The sequence below is a fragment of the Bacillus rossius genome, chromosome 5, assembly GCF_032445375.1.
Source record: "Bacillus rossius redtenbacheri isolate Brsri chromosome 5, Brsri_v3, whole genome shotgun sequence".
Lineage (NCBI taxonomy): Eukaryota > Metazoa > Arthropoda > Insecta > Phasmatodea > Bacillidae > Bacillus > Bacillus rossius.
This window is the reverse complement of record NC_086333.1, coordinates 79,070,258-79,086,314: the sequence shown is the minus strand read 5'-3', so window position 1 is coordinate 79,086,314 and position 16,057 is coordinate 79,070,258. Positions and strand designations below refer to the sequence as shown.

The 16,057-nt window shown below is 42.0% G+C and overlaps 1 protein-coding gene across 7 annotated transcripts in view; it reads left to right on the top strand.

Annotated features, from left to right (window-relative positions):
* The first annotated feature begins 2,025 nt into the window (after nucleotides 1-2,025).
* LOC134532078 (inter-alpha-trypsin inhibitor heavy chain H4-like) overlaps nucleotides 2,026-16,057 on the top strand; it is a 60,026-nt gene continuing 45,994 nt past the window's right edge. For 6 of the 7 annotated variants that reach the window (XM_063368286.1, XM_063368285.1, XM_063368287.1 and 3 more), the window contains exon 1: nucleotides 2,033-2,085. In XM_063368286.1, coding sequence (XP_063224356.1) covers nucleotides 2,033-2,085 — 53 coding nt within the window. Of the gene's footprint in view, nucleotides 2,086-16,057 lie in introns of all 7 variants that reach the window. The other variant, XM_063368282.1, reaches the window with a different exon arrangement.

The following is a 16,057-nucleotide window of genomic DNA, read 5'->3' as shown; positions in this document are numbered from 1 at the left end:
TCTTCTACAGACATACATGTGCTTAGCAATGGTGTATGTCCAAAAGCCTACATCAAGTCACAGTGTCATATGTTCAACGATGACCGATTTTCGACAGTGTTCACGTGAATTTCTAACAGAGTTCATTGGTCTGTACAAGTCCTTTCCGTGTTTGTGGCGGGTTAAATCAAAAGAATATAGCGATAGGGACAAAAAAAAGTCAAGAGTATGAAGTACTTGTGCAAAAATACAAAGAGGTTGACACCGCAACTAAAAGAGATAAAATCACAAAAAAAAAAAAAAAAAAAAAACATTAACTCTTTGAGGTCGGTATCCCGGAAAGAATTGGCCAAAGTAAGGGCTTCTCGGATCTGATAGGATAAAACTTGGCTGCAAACTGTGTTGTGTGGACACGGCTAAACTACAATTTTTTTTTGCACAGTTTTACCTGCGCAGTCAAAACTGTGTACAAAACGTTGCGTGTGGACCGGCCTTTACACACATACACCTCTGACGAGGCGGGCCCCTTAATGTGTAAGAACATGCAGCAAAATAGTGCTACACATAGATCTGTGGACTGCAATGTTCTGGGTCTAAATCTTGAGTAAGTTATGAATACACACCTGCTCCTGAGCTTCTGCAAGCCTCTGAAGATATCTGAAAGGTGCTTGGTTACAAACAGCATTTAAGAGCCATTGCACTTGCCTTTTTGTGGGGTTTTAATTTTTTTTTTCTTTGGATAGTGAATAAGACTAAACTGGGTATGAAGAATTTGGTACACAAAGTCATGTAACTTTGCGATAAAAAAAAAAAAACTATCTGCGACTGGTGATCAAATTGCATCTTAGCTACTGAAAAAAAACAGTGAAGAGAGGTTTAGGTTGATTCAGATTTATTTGTGCTTAAGTTTTCCTACACTGCGCTTCAAAAAACATTCAAACAGAAACTTTTGCTTAGTTATTTGATTAAAACAGTTAAAACACTAGTCAAGAAAAAATACTGCAGTATGACCCTTGTAGCCTGCTGTCCCTTTTTCCCTCTATCTCAACAAACTTTGGCTATGTTTAAAAATTTGGGAAGTCCTGCAGCGGGGACATTATTTGTGAGCTTCATCGACTTCTAAAGGGGGAACATGCCCTTCCATCTTGGGTACCTACCTATAGTGATTGTTTATTATAATAGGACCTACCTATTTTTAAACAACCATACTCACTGTTGGTTTGACAAGGCATAACATCACTCCGAGATTGTCTAATGGTGTAATCATCTGGTATTAAGGCTCTTTCTCATGCTATTTGTCATTAGTTAATTTATAAGGCTAATCCCGTAAATTTATCATATCTATCTTGCATTTTGTGTTTCGTCACAGAATTTTCAACTATATATTTGCTAAGTTTAATAACGGCAACAAGTATGTCTTCACAACCTGTTTGTTGATAGTTTACAGCTCACGAATAACATCAGTAAATACCTGGTGGTTTGGAATCAGCATGGCGCGAGGGCCCAAGCTAGAAGCCCGTCTAATCAGGCGTGTACCTATTGGTATCAGCGAGGCGGGATGGTAAGTGTGACGCTCACTGCTGCTTCTAGCTGCTTCTAGCGCGGTGTCGCCTCTGAACTGGCACGCAGCCTTCTAGTCGTGCATAGGGCAGCAAGTGGCGGCTCTAGACTTCGTAAGGCCTGGCAACATCCACTAGACTGCATTGCTATAAATAATAGGAAGAATTTGAACCAGAAATCAAATGCACACAACTAAATAAAAACTACAAAATTATTCCCTGAGCCTCTTTCTGGATCCGCCCTTGGCCAAAACTGTGTTTTCTGTGTGTTTCAAAGTTTTTTCTGCTTAGTGCATGCATGCATCCAGAGATGACCACGTATTTCCGCTGGCATACAGAAGGCAGAAGGCGGGCTGGACCGCCGCAAGTGCAGACCACGTCAGGCCAGCTGCAGCTGCAGCTGCCGGGCGGGTGAGGGTGGAGGGTGGAGGGGGTAGGGGAAGCCGGGTCGGGGCGGTGCAAGTAGCGCGGCCTGGCGGCCAGTCGCAGCCGCCATGGAGCTGCGGGTAGTCGCGCTGCTGCTGCTGGCGGCGGGACCGCGGCTGACGTGAGTAGCCTGCCTCCGCGCCGCCCCCGGGGCAGGGCTACCCAAGGTTAGTAGACTACTAATAGCAGTCTACTAACCTCGAGGGCTACCCTTCCAACCTACACTGCGGCACCGTTACGTGGCCGAGACGGAACCCGGTGTAATTTCCTTACCGCGTATCCAGTTGCGTTTCAAAACAAAGAACGTTCTTGGATGTGTTTGTAACGCAAAGCTGTATAATTACGGGAAAAAAAATTTAAGTTTTAAAATATGTATAAAGCTTTAGGGGCCATATTTCCCAGAAGCAATTTTTTCGTGTAACGTACCCAATCGCATTTTAACTTATAAAACATTATAATTAAAGTAAGCAATTGCATGTGTGTGCAATTTGAATCTGTACAGTCACCAAAGTATTATTTTATTTTCAAATTTAGAAAATACGCATTATAAAGCTTTGGAATAAACTGAGTACACACTAAGCAACATTATATCCGAGAGAAGTTGTTCCGTGTGACGTAGCCAATTGTATTTTAAATTAAAATTTAAAATAAAATAATTAATTCAATGTGTTTGTGATGCAAAACTGTAATTCAAGTATATATTTGATTTAGAAAATATGTTTAATAAGCTTTGATATAAACTGGATACGCAATAAGGAACAATGCTATTTATTTCGTTCAAATTGTTTGTAAACCTTCAAAATATAATCTAAAATTTTTGCCATTTTGTTTTTTTGATACAACCAACCATTGCTGCAAAGAGTGGAATAAACAGGGATTAAAAAAAACGACTCCTTTAGTAAGCACACCATCAAATCCGTTAAAATTGTTTAAGTATTTTAATTTTAATTTAAAACTTTTGTCTGGAACAATTTTGGTAAGACTAACCATTCCTGCAAGAGGTTGAGGGCAAAAATGTGAAAATTAAAAAAAATGATAATTTATGTATCATGTACACTATTAAATCCGTTTTTTTTTATTGTGAAACCTTAAAATATTATCTACAACTTTCGTCTGAAATAATTTCTTATAGGACTTATTAATTATACTGCAAGGGGTGAAAAAAGGGAATTGAATGACAAAAACAAATTCATAACTCCCTTAGTAGGTAAAAAAAAAAAAAAAAAAACCCGTTCATATTGTTTGTAATCTTATAAAAATTTTTATACAGAACTTTTGCCTGAAACAATTTTTGATGCACTAACCATTGTTGCAAAGGATGGAAGAAAACAAAGGTTAAAAACAAAAAAAAAAATCCATGTTAGGTAAACTATAGAATCTATAACATTAATTGTAAATCATCTAACAATTATCCAAAAATTTGGTCTGAAATAATTTATGATAAGACGAACTATTACTGCATGAGGTTGGGAAAAAAAACGGATTACAAAAAAAATTCCGTACAATGTACACTATTGAATAATTTTTTATTTATTAGCCTATAACTTTCTAAATTTGGTGTTAAACTAATGTCTAAGTTAAAAATTTATGTGACCAACCATTACTGTAAGGGATGGAAATAACTAGAGTTGAAAGTATAATAAAATTTCCTGAGAGGAAATCTGTAATTTCAATTCAACTTAAGTTTTGTTTGTACAAGAGTAGCGGGACGTCAAAGTCCCTGACCGTTGGATTGGTCGTAACGGTCGAGACGACAGAGCTCTTTTCCACTGGCCTCCACGTTCACCTGACGTAACGACATCATAGGCGTGCGCACGGTAGGTGCCACAGGTGCCTTGGCACCACCATTAGGGTTAACGTTATTTTGTTTTTTACAAGCAGAAATAATGCATACTTACAAAAAACTTTATTATTTCAAAAATATATATATATATATGTTTTCCAATCGTGTCGAGTTACAGATATGGGCTTGTGGTGAAAGTGAGCAAAGCCCTGCAAAATCCTAAAATAGACCTTTGTCAAGCAGTTGAAGATGTTGAAAGCCTGGCTCTTGCCTTGGTAGAAATGAGAAACAACGAAGAAGAATTTGAGGACATTTTCACCAAAACTAAGGAAATGTCTAACTTACTGGATGTTCAAACCCTACAGTTCGAAAAAGAAAAGTCTCAGTCATCTTAGAAGGCATTGTCAGTTCGTGCTCTACTACTGCCTTCTACGCAGAAACTGTTGTGTGGGTTCGTCTAAACTAATTGCTATTTAATACAGCCGTACATTCTTCTGTATAATCTTGTATTTCAACTTGTTTACATTCAGTACAAGACAACCTCCTCCTTACACACTCGCCATAGACTAACTGATACAACATCTTTCCCTTTTTGTTAAGTTTCACAGTCTACTAATACTCTTGACTAGGTAACCCTTATACAGAAACACCAGTTACCTTTCACCTACTACTATACATTCCTATCACTGCTACATGCTAACGTACTAGTCAAGTTCACACTACTATGTACACCCCACAGCTGAGAGTCCCCAGTTCTTCCTTTCACAATATAACCTATGTTCGTCTAATACCTGCTACATTATTGCATTCACCATTGTACTGTTCTGGTTTCCCCCCAGTTTAGTAATAGTCTTTCATCCACCCGGGAGTGGTCTTTACTCTACTAGATTTTCTCGAATTCGGTACATTTACCCCGACATTCTGCTGGGATCGATTGTCCCAGCCCAACCATTCCGGTTCATCGTCAGACTCCAGTCCCCCCGATTCCTGGCTCACGGCTGGCTCTCCTGCCTGGACACTATCTGTTGCCACTTCTTTTCCCATTTGCCCATGCCTACTATTAGGTCCACTGACAACTTCACTGGTTCCTAGACTATCTCCTCCTGATACAGTTTCTTCGTAGTCGCTACTTTGGCACCCTGGTCTGTCTCGTGGCCACTTCAGAGGGGCGGGAACCAGATGACATCTGTTACGTCTGTACCTGCCTCCTTCTGCTTCCACGACGTATGCTCTGGGAACTCGTAGCTCTGCGGGTGTGCTCACCACCACTCCATATTTTTTTTTGTCTATTACCCATACCCTGTCCTTATTTTGTAAGGGGGCCAGGTCCCGTGTCCTGTGTCGCCGGTTGTACCACTGCCGTTGGTATTCCTTTTCTTTTTGTAAGTGGTTCTTCACTCCCTTGAAGACTGTATCATTGTGTAAGTTCAACGACGGTACTGATGTTCGGACCTTTCGCCCTAGCATAATTTCCAGGGGCGACATGCCCCCAGCCAAAGGTGTGCTGCGATGAGCTAGTAAGGCCTCGTAAATGTCCCCTCCTTTCGTCAGAAGTCTTTTTGCAGTCTTTACTGCTGCCTCCGCACACCCATTAGATTGGCTGTACAGGGGACTACTGGTGACGTGCTGAAAACCATATGACTGACCAAACTGCAAAAATGCACTTTTGAATTGAGGACCATTGTCAGTCCTCACTATCTCTGGGATGCCGAATCGAGAAAAGATGTTTTTGCACTCCTGCACAACAACTGCTTCAGTTAACTTGTTCAACTCGGTTAGCTCAAAGTACTTTGAATAATAGTCTGCAACCACCAGGTACCACTTCCCTTGACATTTCAGCAAATCGACCCCTACTTTTTGCCAAGGGTAGTCAGGAACCTTTTCTGCCACAAAAGGCTCTACTCCATTAGCCCGGTTTTCCACACAAACTGGGCATGTCTGGATGAGATTTTGTAACTGCGTGCTTAGCCCCAACCACCAGACTGATTCCTGAGCTCGGGCCCTACATCGTGTTATACCTAGATGACCTTTGTGTAGTTGCTGTAAAACATAAGTTTGCAGTTTCTCTGGAATAATTAATCTACTACCCTTCAACAGAAAACCTTTACCCACTGATATATCCCATCGATACTGATAGTATGGTTGGAGCTCAACCGGAACTTGATTTTTCCTTGGCCACTGGCCTTTTGTATACTGTCTTAACTTGATGCACACTGAGTCCTGTTGTTGGTTTTGTTTTATCTGGTCCATTATAGTCTGAGCCACTGACAGGTGATTAATAATCATATTGATCTGTGCCTGCGTGTCTGTCAACAACTCGTCCTCAACGTTCACCTCCTGCCACGGACTTCTGGACAGGCAGTCCGCTACTACTAACTGCTTCCCTGGTGTATACACAACCACATAGTTGTATTTCATGAGTCTTATTCTAAACCGTTGAAGTCGTGGAGAAAGCTCATCAATACTTTTGGACATCAAAATCTGTATGAGTGGTTTATGATCTGTCTCTAGGGTAACATTTTGCTGGCCTAGTATGTATTCTTGTAGTTTTTCACATGCCCACGTCAGCGCTAGTGCCTCTTTCTCAATTTGAGCATACCGACATTCAACTTTAGATAAAACTCTCGAGCCATAACAGACAGTATCTCGTGTTCCGTCTGTGTTTTGCTGGAACAGTGCAAATCCTAGCCCAAATGATGAGCTGTCAGCACTCACAATAAGCTCCTTCTCCGCGTCAAAGTGTGATAAGCAAGGTGATTGAGTAATAAGGTCTTTTGCTTTCATGAACGCTGCCTGTTGATGCCTACCCCAAACAAATGGCTGACCCTCCTTCAGCAGATCGGTCAGTGGTTGCAATACTTCGGAACGATTTGGGATGAACCTACCCACAAAGTTGACCATTCCCAAAAACCGCAACAGTGCTTGCTTACCCTCAGGTGCTGCAAATTTTTCAATGGCTTGTATTCTACTGGGCTCCACCCTAATACCTTCAGCTGATATTTCATGACCTAAAAAGGTAACTTTACTCACTCCAAACACACTTTTTTCTGTGTTTATAGTAATGCCCGTTGCACTGTACCTTTCCAATACCTGGCGCAATGTTCTGTCATGGTCTTCAACCGTGTCCCCGAACACCAGTACATCATCAACGTGATATACCACATTAGGGATACCTTCAAGTACTTGTGCTATTTTTGAACTGAAATACTCAGGTGCACAGTTCAACCCAAATGGGAGCCTTTTATACATAAACCGCCCAAATGGTGTGATGAATGTTGTTAAGGGTTGACTTTCCTTACTCAGGGGCACCTGGTAAAATCCAGAGTTAGCATCCAATTTGCTGAAGATCTTAGCCCCTTTCAGTTGTGCCAAGGTATAGTGGATCTTTGGAATAGGGAACACTGGTCGGTGGACGTACCTGTTTAGTTTAGTGAAGTCACCACAAATCCTTACTCCATCGCCTTTGGCGGTTACCACCATAGGAGCGCAGTACTCGGTCGGAACCTCCACTGGTGTGATAACGTCCAGTCGGACCATCCTCTCTAGTTCCTGTTTCACTTTCTTTAACAACGGCAGGGGCACCATTCTTGGACTTGTCAATGCGTACGGTTTAGCTTCTGGTTGAAGGTGAATTTTCATGTCACTTTCCCATTTACCTAGACCAGAGAATAGATTTGGAAACTCTGCTTCTACATTCACTCGGTGAACCACTTGAACCACGTCTAATGCTTGAATGGCATGTTTACCCAATAACGGATGGAGCAATTTTCCAATAAAATACACTTTAACTAATTGCCTACGCCCTCGATACTGCAATGTGAGATTCCTGTAACCGACTACATCCAGACTACGCCCATCTGGCCCGCATACATTACTAATGTTGGTTCCTTGTTGTAAGTCTTTTGGGTCCATCATCTCGCTTGGCATGCAGGTGACATCGGCTCCCGTATCAATCAAAAATTCCACCGATCTTTCCAGCTCCACCACTTGTAGGTGTACTTTAAATGGGTTAGATTGTTGAGTGTCCCTTATAACTCCTATCACATAGTCTGGTTCTCCATCTGGATCCGAGAGTTCACAGATGTGATGAAGATTTTTCTTGGTCCTGCACATCCTAGCAAAATGCCCTTGGCGTTCACACGTGTAGCATGTAATGTTCTGGGCAGGACAGTTATTTCTGCTGTGCGTCCGTCCACACTTCCCACAACTTCCAGTGTTCTGCATAGATGATTGACCACTTCCCTGATGTTCCCCGGAATCGAAGCTTCGACGTAGATTTTTTGACTCAAAACGGGCACTGAACCTACGATTCTGACCTGTGTCTGATTTACTGGAAGGTCCCTTCTTCTGTATGTAATTTATCTGCTCTTGATTTCCACGCAACTGCTGTGACTGTGATGTTTGCAACTCTCCCTGGCGGCACATATTAATGGCATCTTGCAAGGTCAGGGTACACTGGAGCTGCATTTTTTCACTTAGCGAGACGTCTTGCATCCCGACCACTATTCTGTCGCGAATAAGCTCGTCTTTCAAGGGGCCGTAATCACAGTGATCGGCGAGGTTATGCAGGGCCGTAATGAACTGTTCCGCAGTTTCCCCTTTTTGTTGAATTCGCGAGTTGAACTTGAATCTTTCAAAAATTATATTTACTCGAGGCTTGAAGTGTCTATCAAAGGCCTGCACTAATTCTTTGTAAGTCCACCCACTCGTTGGTTTCTCGAACGTGACTATCACTTCATCCGCTTTCTCCCCTAACACATACATTAATAAGTCGATCTTCTCTTCATCCTTGCATTTGTTCTGACCACTGAGATTTAGATAACGATCGAATCGGACTTTCCACTTGAACCAGGCGTTAGGGTCAGTAAAATCCAGAGGCCCCGGTGGTTTAAGCTGTTTCCCAATTACTAGTGATGATTCGCAACTTTTTTTTTCCTCGCCGCCGTCTGCCATGTTGACGTTTATCATCTCGGGCGCAAGTTACACTTCAGGTTTTTTTTTCCATCACAATCTTCTACCGGCGAACACGCGAGACCCCACATCTGACACCAGGTTGTGTGGGTTCGTCTAAACTAATTGCTATTTAATACAGCCGTACATTCTTCTGTATAATCTTGTATTTCAACTTGTTTACATTCAGTACAAGACAACCTCCTCCTTACACACTCGCCATAGACTAACTGATACAACAGAAACCAAAAACGATGATTTGAAACTGTTTACATTTCATCCGGTTTTGGACAGTCTAGTTCAAGGTATCAACTCTAGGTTTGCACAAGAAACCAAGAAAGTGATCTCTGCCACAGGAAAACTAATGGGGTTAAATTTGGGTCCTTACAAGTGTGAAAGTAGTGACTTTGAAGTTCTCTCAAAACAGTTCAGAGTGAATGCTACGGAAATAGAAGCAGAAGTGAAGCTTTTGAAGACAAAGAGAGATATGGACACCGACTTTCCACCTAAAACTGTTTCTGACTGGATTGATTGGCTGTCAAAGTTTCAGCGAAGTTCAACCTACAAAAGCTTCAGTGCAGTAATGAATACATTTGCAACAATGCCTGTAACTAGCTGTACAAGCGAAATAACTTTTTCAAAGCTTACTATCATAAAATCAAAGCTTAGGTCTACAATGCACCAGGAACGCTTGAAAAACCTGATGATTCCATTTGTGGAGCAAAAACTGGCTGCTTGTGCAAACACAATTTGACGAATTTAAAAATATTGTTCCGTTTCATGGACGAATGGCCCTTTAGTAACACAGAGTATTATGTTCAGCAGATTTCCCTAAGGTTTTTTTATTTTTAGTTCTGGACTTGTAAACTTGTTTTCAAAAGAAATTTTGAACAATATTGTACCTAAACATATACTACTACTTAAAATACATTATACTCGATGACTTATATGCAGTCGCCGACAAAACATTGTTGTTGTATTCCAAAAGTTAAAACATTTGCCCACTCTTATTTGTGTATTTTTAATTTTTAATATATTTCAGGTAAGTAGGGAGAGTAAGCCGTTACTGGGACCGATGTAAACATAGAAATGTAAACACTGGCCCCAGTACCAGCCTGGGGGCCGCCATCTTGTCACGTGGGGGGCCGCCATTGTTGTTGACATTGGTTACCAGGGCGCGCCAGTGTCGCAGCCACTGGGGACCGCCATTGTTGTTGACATTGGTTACCAGGGCGCGCCGGTAGGCCGCCATCTTAGTTCAGCCTTTAGTTACCGGAGCGCGCCACCGTCGCTCCGAAGGCGGGAATTGTATACAAAAAAACCTGGGCGCTGGGTGGATTCGATCCCGGGGACGCACCAACATCGTGGTTAGGAGACGGACGCCTTGACCACTAGACCACGGGACCATATGAAGTATGGACAAATAAATAACGAACATATGCTTAAAAGAAGCTATGCCTAAAAGAAACTATGTCTTTAAAAGCAATACTAGCTATGCGTAAAATTCGAAAAAAATATATGTCAATAAACCCCCACCCCAAGTATGCCTAACCGCCATATTTTAAAAAAGTATGCCTATAGACCCCACCACCCCACAATCGCCGCCATGTTTAAATATTAAAAATATGCCTATAGACCCCCACCACTCCACAACCGCCATATTAAAATATGCTTAACCCGCCATGTTGTATTCGAAAATAAATAAAATACCGCTATGTTTAAATTACGAAAAATAAATATGTCTATAAACCCACACACACCCACACCCCAAGTATGCCTAAAACACACAACCCCACACTAGTTATGTCTAAATCGCTATGCTTAAACCGCCATGCTTAAAAGCCCCGCCACTCCACAACCGCCGCCACGTTGAATGCTTAAAACAAATGACGCCATGATGTATGCTTAAAGCAAACCCCCCACCATTATGCTTAACCGCCATGTCTTAAAAAAACATGCCTATAGACCCCCACCACTCCACAACCGCCATATTGTTACAAAAAAATATGCTTAAAAGAAGATATGTTTAAATTTCGAAAAAAAAATAAAATTACGCTATGCTTAAATAATACAGTCATTATAGCTATGTCTATAAACCCCGCCACAAAAAGTATGCTTAATCGCCATATTTAAAGTTCGAAAAGAAATAAAATATCGCTATGTTTAAATTTGGAAAAGTATGCATAAGCCGCCAAAGTTAATTTCCAACAACCATAATTAAATTTAAAAAAGAAATGCTTAAAAGCCCCGCAATACCAGCTATGACTAAAACAAACATAACCTCAAAATCCCGCGCAGAGAGAGCGAGATGTTGCCTGCTGGAGCGTCACTCGTAAACTGCGCAACTATAATCCCCACATCATATTATAAGCATAATAATGTCTTTAAAAACAACAGTGTGTGTGCAACACGCCAAGTAATAAGCATAGTTACTATTACGTCGAGTAAAATAAGCATAGTTAAAAGTTTTAATAATACTAAGCATATTTAAATTTAATAATATTTTTACAGGTCAATGAGTTAGCGCCTTAGCGTTAAGTAATAAACATATTTAAAATAAGGGGCGAAGACCCAGAAAAAACAACACCGGAACACACCCCGCCTACCCCGGCGACATGTAACAAAATAAATGTCGTGTAGGGAAGCATGTTCTCACACCGGGGGCCGCGATGCGTCTGCTGATGACTTGTTGACAAAACGCCGCTAGGGAAAATGTTTACCGATGAGGCGCGTGGCCGGAGGGGGGAAGGTGACTGCAGATGACTTGTTGACAAAAAAGTGGTGACCGAAGAGGCGCGTGGCCGGAGGGGGGAAATGAAATCTCCACTACAGATCTCGCCCGCGAACGCTCCAGGCGGTAAGGTGTTATGCCGGACACCGACGGCGAGGCCGAAAAACAAAAGACGTGCGACCCACAAACCTACCGGATAACATCACGGTAATTAACCCAAGTCTTTACGGAAACGGGAAAACCTTTCCACGACACTAGGAAACGGTTGCCACACTTTTTATGAATTTTATTCACTAAATAAGTATCGGGGTACGCAGTTACCTGAATCTCAGGACCATAAAATCCGCCTTTAATTTCATTACCGTCCAAATCACTCAAATGAAACACACGTGGAAAATTATTCATAACTCTGACCACTCTGAAAACTTCGTGCGACCACCTGGGTTTGAATCCCTTCTCAAACACTGTCTTGTGTTTTGATATACGTACGTACGAACCCACGCGAGCCTTTAACCGTCTAGAATCTATTTTCTTAACATACCTGTAAACTGTTTGTAGCAAAGAGTTATCCCTCACAGCATTCGGAGCCATGCCTATAGTGCGGTGGAACCTATTATTGTAGACAGAAAGTAATTTCGGTAAAAGTGTAAGCCACTTATAATTTCCTTGTGCCGAGAACTCACGGTAAAGCATATCCTTTAAAGTCCTATTAAAACGTTCTACAACAGACGCCTTGACTTCGCTATAACTAGAGTAGTGATTAATTGCGTACTTTTGCATTAAGGCTTGAAAATGTTTATTGTAAAATTCCGCTCCAGCGTCGCTTTGAATATTCTTAAAACTTCCCGCCTCATTTAAAATACTCTTCATGGCCGCGGTGACTAATATTCCCGTCTTTCGTTTAACTGGAACCGCATATGCACGTTTGCTATAGACATCTATAGCAGTAAGGATGTACTTGAAACCGCTATTTATCCTGCTGTACGGAATCATCTCCACCAAATCAATCTGTAATAAATCGCGAAGCCCATATGTCAACACACGTCTACGAGGAAAAATTCTGCGAACTCCGCGATGCAATTCATTAGAAATCCCACGTTGTGCGACACTCATTTTATGATATATCCAGCTTCCTTCAACTCTTCAAGAATAGATATCACCTCGTTGCTATGTCCGGTATGGCCAGCAGCTTGCGAGGCCATTAGTAATCTGAGGCGAGCAATAAGTTGGTTCGGGTTGTCCCAATAGATAAATTGCTTTGTGCGTTGCAAATCCAATGTTTTTTGTAACAAGCCACTTCCTCGCTGAGATGAGTCAATATTCGGAAACAATCCTTTAATGATATCAAACTTTGTATGCGTTTCGCTTTTATATCGTTTTGTCGTAGGATCATTTTTTTTATAATAAGCATTTGTAATATCTAGTAAATGTCCGTATTGTTTTAAGGCAGAATCGGAGTAGGTGTGCGGCACTCGGCGGAACAATAATTCGAATAAGCCGGGAGCAGGCTGTATCAATTCTTCGTTGACGCGAAGTAAATTATTATCGTGAAAAAATACTTCCGTATCCCCTAAGAACCAATGGTTGTTGCGTTTATAGAGACCGTAGGTCCCATCACCCGAGCGAAGGTTGTAGCTCCGTAAGTAAGACTGTAATTCACCCAATGAATCATTCATAACATTGCGACGTATACTAGTGTCAGAATCATAACCATCACTCATTACCGGTTCCGGCTTCACATCTGAAGACTCTTGTTTCGGAACAATATCACGTTGCGGGATCACAAACGACTGTCCAAGACTATCCAAACGCGAATTAACAGACTTGAACATTTCCTGATTAATCGCATCCCTCTCCATTCGCGCTCGCTTAGCCAAAATATATTTGGCACGTATGTTCCGTATGACATGATCTAATGCGTTTGCCTCGGCAGACATGACTGAAGATAACCATACAGCATAAAGCCTTTTTATATACAAAATGTCTAAGTTTTAGGAGGCGGTCTCGGAGGTGTGGGCCGCTTAGCAACAGTCCTCACAGTCGATGCAGAAACCAATCCATCAACACCATTCTTAACAACACCAATAGTACGAGCCAATTGAGAAACACGTTGCGAAATGTCAGCACCACTAGCGGTAAGTTTCAATATCAGTTCCGCCAAGATACCGTTTACCTTTTCTATAATCGTATTCTCAAATAGATCGAGTTTATTCTCCAACAAAGTAACATACATATCACCCAACTTTGTTGGCAGTACCGACAGACGAGAATTGATTTGGTCCACAGACCGCTGCTCCTTCAACTCCATATTACGTAAAAACTCGATAATACCAACCTGCACATCCCGTACATTGACTAACGATGAATTGAGCTCCGTAAACCGACGCAACAGCTCCTCCGTCACCGTGCGAGTGATTACACTCGCGACAGAGTCGATATATTGTTTACTCGCGCCATCCCCAGCATCCTTTGGCATACCCACACGCTTTAAACGTTTTCCGCCCAAATCGCAATTCCCATCAAGATCGCGAGATATACACGAGTCAAGCTGACGTTTCAGAGGACCACCTCCAAACTTTGATACGCTGTAGGACATCCTTCAATGACTCGCAACAATAAAATGATCAAAACCACAACGATACCTGCCATTAAGTAAAGGATAATCCTTTACGATAACAAGAAAACCATGTTCATTTTTCCAACACAAGAAGCACATATCCTTAAACGCGCGAAACTCCATATCACTGTTTACATGATCATCGTAGGCATGTCGCAAATTAAGCATATCCATGCGGAAAAGCACGATAACATTCGCATTATCACGAAGCAAATGTTTAGGTATTCTGCCATAAGTTTGACCTAGGTAAAAACAATCAACATGTGCGTGTCGACCCATAGAAAAATACTGCTGTATGATTCCTTGTTTCTCACACATTATATCGTCAAACACAAACACTGAATTGGCCCCAGCCTCGCTAGGAGGTACCACATCAGCATTTTCCGTATACGGGAAAAATTCCAAACCTTCCACCGCTCTAAGAACCGTAGCCAGCCGTTTATACTTTGGTTGGTGCAGCGATTTTGAATATAGATACACATTCTCGAACCGAAGACCGTTCGGTTCCTCGAGTAAACTGAGTAGGACACACGTTTTTCCGCATTCGGACGGACCGACAATTAAACATCTTATTGTCGACGGTAATAAAGAACCATGCCGCGACTCGCGAGCACTGGCTTCATCAGCCTGTGTAATCCGCACAGGCAGCGACTCACGCTGTGGCACTACTTCCATTACGCAACTAAACAAAAAACTATAAAAACAGCGTACTTATACCAACTCTAATCAGTATAGTGTTATGCGTTGTACACGAAAGAAGGTACAAAGAGGTGGAGGAATAATAAACTCTGTTATTAACAAGCTGCCAGTAGAAGTACATCTGCCAGGATATAATTACTGCGGTCCGGGAACGAAACTCGCCAAGAGGCTAGCACGCGGAGATACAGGAGTCAACTCCCTTGACGAGGCGTGTCGTCTCCACGATATTAGCTATTCTAAAAGTAATAACCTAAGTGACAGACATATAGCCGACGGTATATTAGCGAACAAAGCCGCACAAATAGCAAAGAACCCCGCAACGAAATTCGGTGAAAAGATTGCAGCGTGGGGAGTCAATAAGATAATGAGAGTAAAACGTAAGATTGGCGGCGGTGTTTCAACAAAGAAAAACCGCGCGAAAAAAGGCGGGCTGCTACCTTTCATTTTCCCAGCGCTGGCAGCGCTAGGCAGTCTGATTGGCGGAGCGGCGGGTATAGCCAAGACCGTAAACAACGCACAGCACAATAGTAAAATGCGGGCGCTTGCAAAAAACGGTTCGGGCCTATACCTGCGTCCCTACCCAAAGTCAGGGGGAGGGGTCAAGCGGAGAAGAAGAAGGAAGAGGGGCGGGAAAAGGAAATGAGGATACTGAGTAACCTGCCAAAGCGAGCCCTTACCACCGCAGACATAAAGACAGCAATTAGGAAATTAAAAATTCCACATTTTAGAAACGTGTTTATGAAGGATAAATTACCCACAAAACCATATCACAACGAGAGCGGTATTATTAATTTAGATACGAGTAAGGGGCCCGGAACGCATTGGGTAGCGTATGCCAAGACCGGTCGTACGGCTCGGTATTATGATAGTTTTGGAGACCTGCCGCCCCCTTTAGAAATGCAGCGATACCTGAGAGGCTGCAAAATAACATATAATTACGATAGACAGCAAAAGTTAAACTCATTCAACTGCGGACACTTGTGCATAAAGTTTCTCATCTCGGTATATAAGAGAACCGGCTTCGAAAGAACATGTCCATCACGCTAATACTAAGTGGAAACACGTCGGAACTGTGTTCAACACACTTCCCACCGATCGACGTAAGTGATGGGTTATGGCAGCTCGCTCTCGTGGATTTTACCGTATACAATTCCATCCCGAACGTGGACGAAAACAACCGGATGTTTAGGTACAAGCTGAAGAACGAAGAGATGATGCGAGAAATTAAATTACCTATAGGTTCCTACGAAGTCTTAGACATTGAAACGTATATTAAACAACACCTACCCACAGACGTAATGTTTTCGTTGAAA